Raw genomic sequence first — 15,310 nt, 5'->3', positions numbered from 1 at the left:
CGCTTTAGGGAACATCTCCGAGACACTCGCACCAATCAACCAAACCGCCCCGTGGCCCAACATTTCAACTCCCCCTCCCACTCTGCTGAGGAAATGGAGGTGCTGGGCCTCCTCCACCGCCGCTCCCTCACCACCAGACGCATGGAAGAAGAACGCCTCATCTTCCGCCTCGGAACACTTCAACCCCAGGGCATCAATGTGGATTTCAACAGATTCCTCATTTCCCCTTCCCCCACCTCAACCTAGTTTCTAACCGCCAGCAACACAATCCCCTTGACTCCTTTTCCACCTATCCACTCCACCCTCTCCTCCCTGACCTATCACCTTCATCTCCTCCCCCACTGACCTATTGTACTCTATGCTACTCTCTCCCCACCCCCACCCTCCTCTAGCTTATCTCTCCACCCTCTAGCTTATCTCTCTATGCTTCAGGCTCTCTGCCTTTATTTCTGATGAAGGGCTTTTGCCCGAAACGTCGATTTCGAAGCTTTTCGGATGCTGCCTGAATTGCTGTGCTCTTCCAGCACCACTGATCCAGAATAAGTGCAAACCCTGATCACTTTGGAAAGAGTAGGTGAAGCTTCAAAATCTGAACTCTTACATACCCACTTCTGACTGCGTAATTACAAACTGTGAGATATACTACACTTACTCCAGGTTTTGAACCTCTGTCTTCAGAATGTCAAATTTTGATCCCCAGTTCATCAAATATTCCAGCTCATCACCAAGCAACCGACATCGACTCACCACTAATGAAACGTCAAGCAAGAGCTAGAGAAGCAAAGAGAGAGTCAAAATGTTACCAAAATCAGAAAGGAGTATGGAAGCCTTTCAATCTTCCAAAATACATCATCCCTTACAGGCTGGAAGAAGTCAGAAGCTTTGGACTGTGATCCAGTAATCCAACAGTCACTTTGCAAGTTATAGTTTACACCCAGTTTGAGGTGTTAAACTGTGATTCAGACAACCCTCACAGAAGACAATGCAAAACAGGGTAGGGGAAGAGGGAGTAGTTCCAAAGGGGGGGCATGTGTAAAAGGGACCGGAGTATATAAGCACCTGAGTATAAAAGTATAGAAGCGATTTACAAGAATGCTTCCAGAATGAGAAATCTCAGTTCCGTGGATAGATTGGGGAAATTCGGACTGTTCCCCTTGGCGAGAAGGCGGTTAAGAGGAGATTTCATTTAAGCTTTAAAAATCATATGGGGTTAGGCAGAGTAGATAGGAGGAAACAGTTCCCATTTGTGAAAGGAACAATAAGAGGACATAGATTTAAAGTGATAGGCAAAAGAAATAGGGTGACATGAAAAAAAAAATCACACAGCTAGTAGTTAGGGTATGGAGTGCAATGCCTGGAAATGTGGTGGACAGAGGTTCAATTGAGGTATTCAAGAGAACATGATGAATATTTGATATACATATGATTTACAGTATAGAGATGGGGGCAACAGGCAGGAGATGAGCAGTATGTGATAGAATAAGTGCATGCCCATGGGCCAAATAGTCTCCTTCTGCACCTAATTGTGATTGTGTACTGCTGGTCAAGGTTTTTTTTTAAGTACAAAGCCCCAGAGTTTTTCTTCTGCCAACTCCCTGGATTTTTAAAAATAACAACAAAGACTTTAGATTAGATTAGATTCCCTACAGCGTGGAAACAGGCCCTTCGGCCCAACAAGTCCACACCGACCCGCCGAAGCGCAACCCACCCAGACCCATTTCTCCTCTGACTAATATACCTAACACTATGGGCAATATAGCATGGCCAATTCACCTAACCTGCACATTTTTGGAATGTGGGAGGAAACCGGAGCACCCGGAGGAAACCCACGCAGACACGGGGAGAATGTGCAAACTCCACACAGAGAGTCGCCTGAGGCGGGAATTGAACCCAGGTCTTGACACGTAAATTACAGTTCAAAACAAAATTGATGATTAATTGGGAAATTAAATTGAAAAATCTCATCTTTTAATTTGAACAATGTTTGTTTATAAAATAATTAGGAGAAAGTAATTATCCTAACATGCCGGTCAACTTCCTAAAAATGCTATCCACTTAGTTGCATTTCTCCATTTCCTTTCTCCATCTACTTAAAGAAAAATTATTTATTTGACTTAGAGATACATTATGTCGGGTTCAGTTTATGCCAAATGGCGATCCTTTGACAATTACAACTAACAGATTGCTTTCAGAATTCCACAGCTTCCTGCTGCCGAAAAAACAAAGCAATATTAACGGTAGTGCCAAAAGGAGCTAATAAGCTATCAAAGAAAACTTTTTGAATGCTGGAAACCTGAAATTAAAAACACAAAATGCTGGCAAAATTCATGGGGAGACAAACAGTTAATACTTCTCAACAGTAATCTTTTTGTTCAAACATATTTAGAAATTTAACAGTTATTAAAATATAAAGTCAGGAAAATGAAATTGTGGAATAGTGGAATGGAAAAAAAAAGACAAATGTCTGAAGTTAGGGTTGACTGCAAGATTGAAAGTAATGATCTAGCCAGATTCGTACCATGGGGAGCTGCAATTCATTTGTGTATACATCTTGCCAACTGTCTTGACTCTTCCAGTAGGTCATAATTAACTCATGAACAAGCTTTGAATGCAGTGGAGCCTCATCCTCTGAAAAATAGGACAAAACTAAATTTTGTGTTTTTGAATAGCAATTCAGTATGTTAAACTGATGGAACACTTTCAATGTAGGATCGACAAGAAATAGTATTTAGTTTTAACACCAAGATCAATAGAATGAGAACTGAATTAACTTACTAGCTTATTTCCTTTCAGAAAGGTACAGATAACAGTTGTTACCATTACAAAGCAGAATTTAAATGTTTAATCATAGAATCATAGTCAGGGTCATACAGCACAGGACAGGCCTTTCAGGACATTGCATCTGCACCAATCTATAACACTAACTCCACCTGCCAGCACGTGGCCCGTAGCCTTGAATGTAACAATACTTCATGTGCTTATTCACCCTTTTTTTTTTTAAAAAAAAAAGGCTGTGAGGCTTCTGACTTCTATTGCCCTCCTTGGCGAAGCACTCTGACATCTTCTGGTGAGAAAATTAATTTTTTCACATCTCCTCTAATCCACTTGCCTGTCACCTTAAAATTATGCCCCCCTCCTTTGTGACCCTTCAACCCTTCCTATCCACACCCTCAAACAGGTCACCCTTCAATCTTCTCTGCTCTAAAGAAAACAATACAAGCCTATCCAGCCTTTCTTCATAGCTAAAATGCTCCAACCCAGGCAACGTTCTGGAGAATTCCCTCTGCACCCCCACCAATGCAATTAAATTCAAAACTCTACACAGCACTCAAGTTTTGGCCTTACCAAATTTTTTACAGTTCAAACATATCTTCCCTGCCTTTATAAATCAATGCCAAGACAAATGTTCCACATGCCTTCTTAACCACCCTATTAATCTGTTTTGTCACCTTTGGGGATTAGTGGACAAACACCCTGAGATCTCACTGTTGCTCCTACCCTAGTACTCACTTGTTTTGTTATTTCTTCCAAAGTGTGCCATCTCTCTTTTCAGGTGAAAATTGCATCTACCATTGATCTGCCTTTTTAACCAACCTATTTACATCTTCCCGTAAACCAAGACATTCTTCTTCACTATTAACCACCCAGGTTATGTGTCATCAACAATATTATCTCCCCAACAAAATTTTCATCAATATCATTCACATTTATCATGAACAATAAAGGGACCCAGCACGGATCCTTGTGGTATGCCATTGGACACCAGGCTTCAGCCTTCTACCATGACCCTCCATCTTCTACCACAAAGTTAATTTTGGAAATAATTTAAAGGATTTTTAGAACAGGTGCTACTCCATGAATTTATATTAGATTTGGTAGATTACCAACTCCAGGACAAATCCATGGATGGCAGATTGCTCTTTGAACTCAATATTTATCTGTTCTCAAGTTTTAATTCCATCAAATATACAGTCCTGAACCAGCAACAAGTTGACATGATGTTTATGTTCCTCCTGGTCTATCCTCATCAGTATAAGCTACTATTTGTTTCTGTCACGTGTTTTTCTCATCTCAACTTCATTGTGCTAATCTTTTCAACTACATCTTGTCATAATGAGTTTCACCTTATGTCACTCTGGTAGACAGTTTCTTCTGAGTTAGTGATTACTATGTATTAATGGCTCCTAGTTTTTGTCTTTCCCCACAAGTGGATACACTTTCCATATTGACTCTAACAATCCCTTTATCATCCTTGAGACTATTATCATGTCATCCCTCAACCGCCTTTCTTATTTGCAAAAATCTGTCTATGCGTCAAAAATACATCTCATATAAATCACTTCAGTAATGTTTTAAAACCAAAAGATCCAATTTAAGTAGAACTTTTTTTTTAGAAAAATTCACTGAGGATACAGGTACACTGACTGGGCTAGCATTTATTATCCATTCAGAGTTACCAGTGAGGTGGTGGCGGGAAAATGCTTTCTTGAACCACTGTAATCCATAATGGTGTGTAGGTAGACCCATAATGCCATTTGGGATGGAGGTCCAGAATATGAGTGATCCTGCAGGAGTTGGGTTAGAAATCTAAGTCTGGATGGTGAGTGGCATGGAGGGGATTTTGCAGGTGGTGACGATCCCATGTATTTACTGCGCTTGTCCTTCTTGATGGTAATGGTCATGTGTTTAGAAGGCGCTGTCTAAGGAGTCATGGTGAATTTCTGCAGTGCATCTTGTAGATGGCACACTGCTGCTATTGAGCCTTCGTGGTAGAAGAATGAATCCGTGCAGATGTGGTGCCAATCACACAGTTCCTTTATCCTGAATGGTGACACATTTTATTTGCTGTTGCAGCTGCAGTCAGCCATGCAAGTGAGGAATATTCCATCACACTCCTAATTTAGATTTAGAGGAGCTGGTTTTGGACTGAGGTGGACAAAGTTAAAAATCACACAACACCAAGTTATAGTCCAACAAGTTTATCTGGAAGCATTAGCTTTCGAAGTGCTGCTTCTTCATCAACCACCTGATGAAGAAGCAGCTTTTCAAAAGCTAGTGCTTCCAAATAAACGTATTGGACTATAAACTGGTGTGGTGTGATTTGTAACTTTGTCCACTCCTAACATATGCCTTATAGATGAAGGGCAGATTCTGGGCACTCAGGAAAGATATTTGCTATAGGATTCCTAGTTTCTGACATGCTCTTGAAGCCATATTATTTATATGGCTAGTCCCATTTCATTTCTGGTCAATGGGAGATTCAGTGACGGTACTTCAAGACTAATGACAGAATTCCAATTGCCAAATCACATTACATTCTAGCCAATCACCTTCCTGTGCTTTAAGTAACCATCAGTCCTTTGTCTGAAGGCAATCTAGGCTGGTCAGACCAATTATTTATGACAAACTAATTGTTTATGACAATTAAACTGGTTATTCCTTTAATTGGAGGCATGGGAACCAATTTAAATTTATTCTTAGATTGGTCAATTTATGAGAAATATTTAAAGCAAAATATTAGTGGGAAATTCATTTAGAACACCCTTAGAACACTTTAACTTACCATCCAAAGCAGATACAAGATTAATATCTAGGATTCTCTTACACTTTGCACCAGAAGAAAGATCAACCACTATGTATAAAAAGAAACATCAATAAATTAGCTGAGTGTCAACAGGCCTGAAAGCAGTAGTTACTTAACCAATAGTTAATTCTTATTAAATAACCCACCGAAACCATTACTGAAATAAATAACAGTAGGAGAAAGCCACTCAGCTCATTGAGCTATCGCCATTCAATTTGATCATGCATGGACTGTGGCCTGAACTCCACTTTACATCTCAACTCCTCAAAACCCTGTTCTCCCTCTAAATTGAAATCTTTCCTAGCTTAGCCTCAATATATGGAATGATCCAGTCTCCATAGTTCTTTATGGGGAGAACTCCGTAGAGTAAACAACCCTCTGAGTGAAAGAACTCCAACTCTATTCAGTTTTAAGTGAATGTTGATATTCTAGAGCATGTCTTATAAGAAAGGAGGCGGTGTTAGATGTTTCGAAAAGGATTAAAGTAAACGAATCCCCAGGACCTGATAGAATCTATTCCAGAATACGGAGGGAGGCAAGAGAGGAAATTGCTGGGGCCTTGGACAAAATCATTGTATTCTGTTTAGCCACAGGAGAGCTCCCGAGGACTGAACAGTAGCTAATGTAGTTCCTTAAAGAAAGGCAACAGAGATAATCTGGAAAATTACAGGCTGGTAAATCACGCAGAAAATTCGTATAGACAGGATTTACTCACATTTGGAAAAATATGGATTTATTAGTGACAAGCAGCATGGATTTGTACAGGGGAAGTCATGTCTCACAAACCTGATTGTTTGTCACTTCCTCAAAAAACTCAATTTTGAGGGCAGGGTAATCGATGTCTACCTAGATTTTAGTAAGTACTTTGACTAGGTCCCTCATAGCTGCTGATACAGAAGGTGAATTCACATGGGATCTGTAGCAAGCTGTTAAGGTAAAAAATCAGTGAGTAGTGGCACAAGGCTATTTTTCTTGAATGGAGATTGGTGACCATTGGTGTTCCATAGGAATCAGTGCTGGGACCCCAGTTGTTTGTTATATATGTATAAAAAAATGATTTGGCGGAAAATGTACATGGTCTGATTAGTAAGTTTGCGGATGACAAAGACTGGGGAGCTACACACAGTGAGGAGGATTGCCAGAGGGTACAGCAGGATATAAATATGTTGGGAGACTTGGGCAGAGAAATGGCAGATGGAATTTAATCTAGATAAATGTGAGATGATGCATTTTAGAAAGTTTAATGCAGGAGGGAAGTATACAGTAAATGGTACCCTTAGAAGAACGAAAAAACCCTCAGAAGCATTAAAATACAGAAGGATGTATGATACAGGTGCAATTCACATAAGTAGTAACGCAAGTGAATAAGGTGGTTCAAGGCAGTGTAGGGCACGCTTACTTTCATTCAGCAGGTGTAAAGATGAGCAAGTCATATTGCAGCTATACAGAACTTTAGTTAGGCCACATTTAGAACATTGTGTACAGTCCTAGTAGCCACACTACTGGACGGATGTGGAGTCTCTGCAGAGGGTGCAGAAAAGATTTACAAAGATGTTGCCTGGTTTGAAGGATATTATCAATGAAGAAAGATTGGACAAACTTGGTTTGTTTTCACTTGAACATCAAAGGCTGAGGGGTGAATTGATACACATTTACAAAATTATGAAAGGTATTGATAAAATGGATATGCAGAGTCTTTTTTCCAGGATAGAACTGTCAATTACTAGGACAGTGCCTGGAACGTGCTACCAGAGAAGGTGGTAGAAACAAAGACAACAGCAACATTTAATAAGGCATCTTGACAGATACATAAATTTTCAGGGAATATAGAGATACGGACTGCTTTGAGGCAAAAACATTTTACTGCAGGTTTGGTGGGCTGAAGGGCTTGTTCCTGTGCTGTACTGTTCTTTCTTCTTTAAGTGAGAGACTACTTACTTTGAAATTGTCGCCCCTTAGGGCTAGGTTCCTTTATGAGATAAAACATCCTCTTAGCCTCTTTTCTATTTACATATGGTGTATTTGTAGCATAATTAAGTATATTTATCAACATTTTTGATAATTTATCAACTGTCAAATATAAAGCTATAACAACAAGATAATCACTGATTCCCTAGACAACACTATATTCATATTAATATAAAACGACTGGCATAAGTTAGCAAAGTTCCCCACTTCCTACCCCTGAAGTAGGTGATTCTAAATAAAAGAAACCATCACACTAAATCCAGCTCAAAAAAAAAGAGGTCATGGTTGAGGTCACATTTAATGCATTTCCATCATATTCACAAAGCTGGGATATTTCAATTTGACAGTTACTATCCTTTTAATGCATCTCCAATTTAAATTTAACAATTGTCATCATTTTTACTGAAATATGATCCCTTTATAGTAGCTTCTGGACATATGCAGCCTGAAAACACATCCATTTGCAAATAATTAATTATCTGTTATTTTAAGATTTCCTGGTTCATGGTGAGCTGACCAACCCTTTGATAAACAGGTTGAATACTGTCCTTACACTTGTCTTGAAGCCGATCCCCACAGCAATGTTACCTACCCATTCTCCCCAAACGTCCTAATGCAGTCTCCTTGTCTCAGAATTACAAAAGTTTTATGCTGGCTCCACAAATGGGCATCATTACAAAGTACCAATCTCTTGCTTCTCTCCCATACCCTTTATAAACTGTTTTTATTCAAATAATTATCCAATGCCCTTTTGAATGCCTCATGAATCTTCTCCATTATACTTCCAGGATTGTATTCTAACTACTCACTGAGAAAATGGTTGTCTTCAAATTGACAGTCAATGCCAAAAGTGATAAGGAACAGGGAAGCTCTTACGATAAGAAGGCAGCTACAGATTTGTAATATTGTGGATGAAAGAATCTAAAGGATCATCAATAATGTCAAACCATAAGTTGAAGGACAGGAAAAACTAGAGGAGTTCAACTCCAGGATTCTTCAGTAGCAGTACTCTGGAGACGACCAGTGCATCAGGATAGAACGCTTGATTTGAGAGATATGTGCTGTTGAGTGGAATTTAGAATTCCACCACTAAACCGGGAAACAGCCAAGTTGGATTGTGAAGCTTAACCTCCTTTCTTAAGGGTCTTATTTTGGTTTCTATGTGCAATTAAGTTTAAATTGTTTCAGTGTTCAATTGTGTAAGAGATTTCTTAATAAGTAGCTGAATTAAAAGTTGCTTTACTAACTTCTCTATCTGTCCTCCACCTTCAAATGATCCGTACACTTAGTCCCTCTGCTCCTGCACCCCCTTTCAGATTATACTTCCTCTTTTATAGTATGGTTTAATGTTCCTTCTACTAAAATGCATCATCTCTCACTTTTTCTGCCAACTATCTGCCCACTCTACCAACTTGTCTATATCTATTAGAAGTTCTACATTGTCCAACCCACATGTTTACAGTTCTTCCAAGTTTCATGTCTTCTGCAAACTTTGCAACTGTTCCCAGCACAACAACATCAAGATCATTAATCAACCTCTTCGGAACTTCACTACAAACCTTCCTTTAGCATTATAAGAATTTAATTAACTATTACTTTGTTTCCGGTTAGTGAGCCAAATTTAATTGCTACTGACCATGTTATTCAATAATCTAAAACCTTCCTCACCTTGTGGAAATTCACATACATCACATTAATATCATTATCATGACTGAGCTATTCTGATACCCCTTCAAAAGCTGCTGCAATTTATTTAAACACACCTTCCCATTTATAAATCCAGGCTGACTCGTAACCCACCTTTTTCCATGCGAACACTAATTCTGTCCCAAAATTGCATCTAGGCGTTTCTCCACCACTGAAGAATGACTGGTCTACCACTGTAATCTTTACAATCTTTCTTGAAGGAGGCTTTATAGATTTGCAATTTTGGTGTCTTCTGGCAACATTATTGACAATAGGAAGGCTGAAATATTATGGCTAGTGAACCTGCAATCTCCACTCTCACTTTCTTTACAATTCTTGGATAATCTTGTCTTGTCAACTTTAAGCATAAACTTCTAAGTCTATCCAAGACTTAGAAGTTTGAATCTTTGAGCAAGAGTTTCATCCTCTTTCGTCATTGCGTCGGTAGCATCTCCCTCCTTGGCGAAGAAGGATGCAAAGTATTCATTTGCACTTTAGCAATGCCCCTGCCTCAAAGTGTAAACCCCTTTTTGGTCCCCAATGGACCTTACTCTTCCTTTCACCACTCTTTTTACCTTTCACCACTCTTCTACTATTTATATACCTATCAAAGTCCTTGAACCACCTATATATGCTGGTTGCCAGTTTTTCCTCAATTCCTTTTTTGGTCCTCTTATTTAAACTCCTCTGAACTGAAATAACCCTACAGAGGCCAGTATCCTGTCACCAAATCACACTTTATTTATACAGTACCAGTTCTTGACGATTGTACTGCCTCAAACAGAGTCAGGCACCAGAATGGCAGTATCCCCGACACTCAACTTTCTGTCAGCCAGGGCTCTCTGATTGGACCAGATTAACAGCCCCAGTCAAGCAACTCATTTGGAGTTCTAGCTGGCTGACCTCGTTACAATCACTACATAAAACCTTCTGCATTCATCTTGGATGTCGATTTTATCCTCTATGTTACATGTGTCACAAAGTCAAAAATCACACAAGACCAGATTATAACCCGACAGGTTTATTTGAAACTGCAAGCTTTTGGAGCTCCACTCCTGTGATTTTTAACTTTGTACACCCAAGTCCAACAGCAGCACCTTCACATCATGGCTACCATTGACACTTATCACAAGCACACTTCTTCTCCACCTTAGTTTCTATCTGTGTTTGTCATCTACAGAGTTCTGGATTGGTTTATTTTATCTTTCCTATTTGAGGGAATATATGTAGACTGTATCTGAACCATGTCCTCTTTGAAGGTAGTCCATTGTTTAGTTACTGCTTATTTCAACAATGTTCTTGTCAATCCTGGTCAGTTCTGTTCTTGTACCATTGGAGTCAGCACTCTTCAACTGATTTTTATTACTCTGAATTGATGCTCATTATTCTCCACCATTGATCTGAACTTTACAATACAATGATCACTATCTCCTAAATGTTCACCCATTGACACTGACCTACTTGTCCTGCTCATTTCCAAGAATCAGGTCCAATAGTACACAATTGTCATCCTCACAACCTCCAATACTGCTGCCTTAACTCCACCTCATCTCCCTGACAGCCTTCCCATCTCCATCCTGAAGATCTTTTGCAACTTCCCCATCTCCTCATAAACCATCTCCTCACAACCTCCCCATCTCCTTGCAACAGCAGAAATGCTAGGATCAATGTATCATCATTTTGTCCATGTCCAGGTGATGCATCTGGTTTAATTCCATTTTAGTTTTTTAAAGCAATTTCGTATAACCAATCGCTCAGCTAGGCCACTCCAGAGGGTGTATGAGGGTCTGGAGTCACATGCAAGACCAGAATAGATTTCCTTGCCTAAAATTTCATTAATGAGCAGATGGGCTTTCACAACAGTTAGCAATGATTTCATTGGAATTAATGTTAAATTCTATTAATAAATCTAAACTTCCATAATGGAATTTGGACCACTGTCTCTGGGCTTCTGGATTGTTAGTCCAAATGACATTAGCTCTATATCACTACTTCCCCCTAGGCATTTTCAGTCACATTATGAACTCAGCTCTCTGAACTTGGATCGTGCAGTTATACAATGAAGTATAGCCTACAATATCATAGTACGAAATGGAAGTGCTGAAATTAACTCCACAGCAATGTATCTGACACATTAAATCAAATTGGAACTCAATAATTACTGTTATTGGTTCAAAAAATGTATTTATATTTCAAGGCAATTAATTAGCATTCTTACACACAGGCTCACCAAACTTCAAAGTGAGCTCCAGGGAGTCGTATAGAAATGTATAAACAGCCTGTTCATCCTGGCAGAGGCATAATGTCCACTCTAACAGCCTGCAAAGAGAAAATTACAATAAAATGATGAGAATAAACAATGAACACCACAAGTTAGTCATTCCAACACCATTTTGGGTAGAACATAAGAACTAGGAGCAGGAGTAGGCTATCTGGCTCTTCAAGCCTGCTCCGCCATTCAATAAGATTGTGACTGAGCGCAGCTCCACTTGCACGCCCTCTCACCATAACCCTTAATTCCTTCATTGTTCAAAAAAAAATCTATTTTAGCTTTAAAATCATTTACTGAAGTATAGTCAACTACTTCATTTGGTATCATGAGGACAGCTGTGATGAAGATGGAGAAACTGAGAGAATGGAATAGAATCTTTACAGGAAATAGGGTGACGTTGTGTATGGTCAAGGTAATAATGGGAGTCAGTGGGTTTGTAGAGGATATTGGTGGCCATTCTATCCCCAGAAATGTACACTTTCTCCATCCTGATTAACAATGGCAATTAAGCGCACCATCTGTAGGGTGCACTGCAGCAAATCACTAAGGCTTCTTTGGTATTGATATCAACATTGAATAGGAACAATAAGAGGATAGATCCTCAGCTGTACAAGACACTGTGCACAGTGTTTCAGATCAAGTTGAAATAAAAGTCTTCTGCGGCACGGTGGCTCAGCGGTTAGCACTGCTGCCTCACAGCACCAGGGTCAATTCCAGCCTCAGGCGACTATCTGTGTGGAGTTTGCACATTCTCCCTGTGTCTGTGATGGTTTCTTCCGGGTGCTCTGGTTTCCTCACACAGTCTAAAGATGTGCAAGCCAGGTGAATTGGCCATGCTAAATTGCTCGTAGTGTTAGGTGCATTAGCCAGAGGGAAATGGGTCTAGGTGGGTTACTCTTCGGAGGGTTGGTGTGGACTTGTTGAGCCAAAGGGCCTGTTTCCACACTGTAGGGAATCTAATCTAATCTACTCAGGGAGATGAAATGGTATATTTACATCAGTTGAAACATTTGAAATAGTCAAAATATGATAAAATGCTGAACGGGAAAATTAATTATTCAATTATTTGCGTTTTCTCTTTCAACCTTTATGTGTTTTATTTTCCACCTGCCTATGTGAATTAGCCCCTTATGCTTATTTAAGCACTGTATTAAGAATAATCACAAAATTCAATTCTGTACCAAAGTTCCACCTTTTTCCTTCCACCCTCTCAACCCATCTAAATTAACCTCCATAGAAACAGATGGTGATTGGTCACAACTATGGATCTGTAGCGTAGGCAGAAACCACATATATAGGCCCCTGTGCCTCATATCAATGTTTTGCTTTCTGTTTTCTTGTTTTTTCTCCACTATTGACCTTTATTTTTGCAGAGTATGGTTTTGTAGTGTCATTGGTTTTCCAATGCTTTATTCTAGTAATTGTTTGGTAGCTCAGAATGTGAATGTTCCTAAAAAAAAAAAAGAGTAGGAAGTTGAAAATGTTTATTTTGCAACATCAGAAAGTTTCATTTGCTCCCCATTTTTGAGACTTCACTGAAATCACACAAGAATCCTTGGAGGCAATGAGATTGCCAAGTACATACATTCTTCAGACAGTGATTATTTTTAAATCAAAGAAGCTGAGCGATACTGTTGCTTTGTTCAAAGTATGATATATAACCCAGTTAAGTGTGACTGAAAACTCCAACTGAGCAGAAATTGGCAAAAAAGCATAGCCATTCATTTTAGAAGGATTCCATTTATGTTTTTAACAGTTTTTTATAAAATGGTTTCCAGTTCATATTAGTGACTATTACTGTATTGTGTGCATTACTAACAAGATAATATTTTGGCAGAAAACAGAAGTGTACATTTATTGAAAGGGGGAGGAGATTAAGTAGAGTCTGTATTGTCTAAACTCGGTGATATTTCAGAATTAGAGATATTTATGTTGCTGTCATTCATATAATGCTTATTTTCATTACCATCATTCTTTATTTATCCAGTGCTTTTCGAAGAATTAACTTTATACTTATTTACAACCAAGAAATATTTTTATATAGGGGCCGTTAATGGTGTCAATGCCACCAATAACATCTTTCAAAAATTGCAACAGATATATTATTTGATTATGCAGGCTGCAGTAGATACAAATTCAACAGGAATTCAGAATTTTAAAGGAATGAAACAAAATAGTAACCAGGTTGGTTGCTTGATAACAAAGTTTGATGCCTAGAGAAAAGAACTGGTGGATCAAGGGTTGCTTTTGCACTAAGTGGCTTTACAGAAGTAATCATATTTTTTAAAGGATGTACAAATGCCAAATTTGCAAAATAACCAACTAGTTACAGAGAACAGTGTTTCTTCATATGTTCATTTGTTCTTTTTTCAAAGTTAACATTATCATATTTTTCAATCACTGTCCATCATGAACACAAAAGGCTTTTAACTGACAATAATCTTATCTCAGTGAAAGGCTGAAATCAAGGTAGTATAGATAGCTTTGACAGGGAAGGAAGAGAGGGGAAGAAGAGGAAGAAACTAAAAAATGTTCAGTTGGCCATTATACCACATCTGACAATATAATACAACTTCTTCTTTATCACAAAGGAGCTAATGAAGGTTGGAAGAACAGAAACGGAGTAAAATAATCAAAATATAATAATCTAAATTATACCAGATTGGAAGAAAGATTTCAGACTTGAGGTAAGAATTACTGAGCAAGACACCCCAGCATCTTTTAAACTGACATTTAAATGCAAAAAATATTACCCTTTGCTTAACAAAAGCAACATTTAAGTAGTGACAATAATATAAATCTAAAGTTAGTTATTCCTTTTAACCTTTGAACTGCAGAACACAGGCACTGAATTACCATACCTTGACTGAAATTTTTTGCAAGTTACTTTCCCTTTCTATAGCAAGGCAGCAAGAAGTTCAGCTTAAGATTAGTCAGTTCCCCAGCCACAGGAAAGCGTAGCTGGAATACAGTTAGACACAGATCACATTTCATGAAAATCAGCTTCTGATCTCGGATCTGGTAATAAGACAGGTTTAATAAATGACAGAGTAGAAGACCTGCTAGGAAGTAGTGATTATAACATAGTGAATTTAATATTCAGTTTGAGAGTGAGAAACTTATTTTGGAAACAACTGTGTTTAAAGAGATTTACAATGAATTGAGAATGGAATTAGCTAAAAGGTGACTGGGCAGGAATGACAGTAAGCAAACAATGGCAGACATTTATGAAGGTAATTCATGTCTATCAGCAAAAATATATCCAGTAAAGAGGAAAGATTCTAGTGTGATAAATCAACTATGGCTAAACAAGGAAGTTATGAGAATATTCAAAGATAAACCATATAGAAAGGAGGCCAAAGTCAGTGACAGCTCCCAAAGACTGGGATAAATTCAGAGGCCAGCAAAGGAAGACTAAAAAGATTATATGATGGCAAACTAGCAAAGAATAAAGGAACTGACAATAAAAGCACCTTTAAATATAGGAACGAGAGAGAGATTAAAGTAAACATAGGCCCCTTAGAAAATGAATCTGGGGGGACAGTTTTAAGAAACAAGGAAATGTATCAGTCTTCTCAGTGGAAGATACTTTGAACATTCCATTAATACAAAGGAATATTAAAGGAGAAATTAATACTACAGAAGTAGTATTAGACAAACTAATGGGGCTAAAGGCAGATCAGTCCACTGACCCTGATGGCTTGCATTCTAGGATCCTAAAAGTGGTACCTAGAGATAGTGGATGCATTGATTGTAATTTTCCAAAAATCCTTGGTTTTTGGAGAAGTCCCACAGGATTG

General features: G+C 38.6%; 1 protein-coding gene across 3 annotated transcripts in view; it reads right to left on the bottom strand.

The window, feature by feature from the left end:
• The window catches only part of knl1 (kinetochore scaffold 1), a 131,448-nt gene that overhangs the window by 12,128 nt on the left and 104,010 nt on the right, over window positions 1-15,310 (bottom strand). For 2 of the 3 annotated variants that reach the window (XM_043698239.1, XM_043698237.1), the window contains 4 exons: window positions 11,457-11,557; window positions 5,564-5,632; window positions 2,519-2,628; window positions 653-771 (listed from right to left, as the gene is read on the bottom strand). In XM_043698239.1, coding sequence (XP_043554174.1) covers window positions 653-771; window positions 2,519-2,628; window positions 5,564-5,632; window positions 11,457-11,557 — 399 coding nt within the window. The remainder of the gene's footprint in view (window positions 1-652; window positions 772-2,518; window positions 2,629-5,563; window positions 5,633-11,456; window positions 11,558-15,310) is intronic. The other variant, XM_043698238.1, reaches the window with a different exon arrangement.

This window comes from Chiloscyllium plagiosum, chromosome 10 (genome assembly GCF_004010195.1).
Source record: "Chiloscyllium plagiosum isolate BGI_BamShark_2017 chromosome 10, ASM401019v2, whole genome shotgun sequence".
NCBI classification, from domain to species: domain Eukaryota; kingdom Metazoa; phylum Chordata; class Chondrichthyes; order Orectolobiformes; family Hemiscylliidae; genus Chiloscyllium; species Chiloscyllium plagiosum.
Note: the sequence above shows the minus strand (reverse complement) of the source record. Positions and strands in the feature narration are given on the sequence as shown.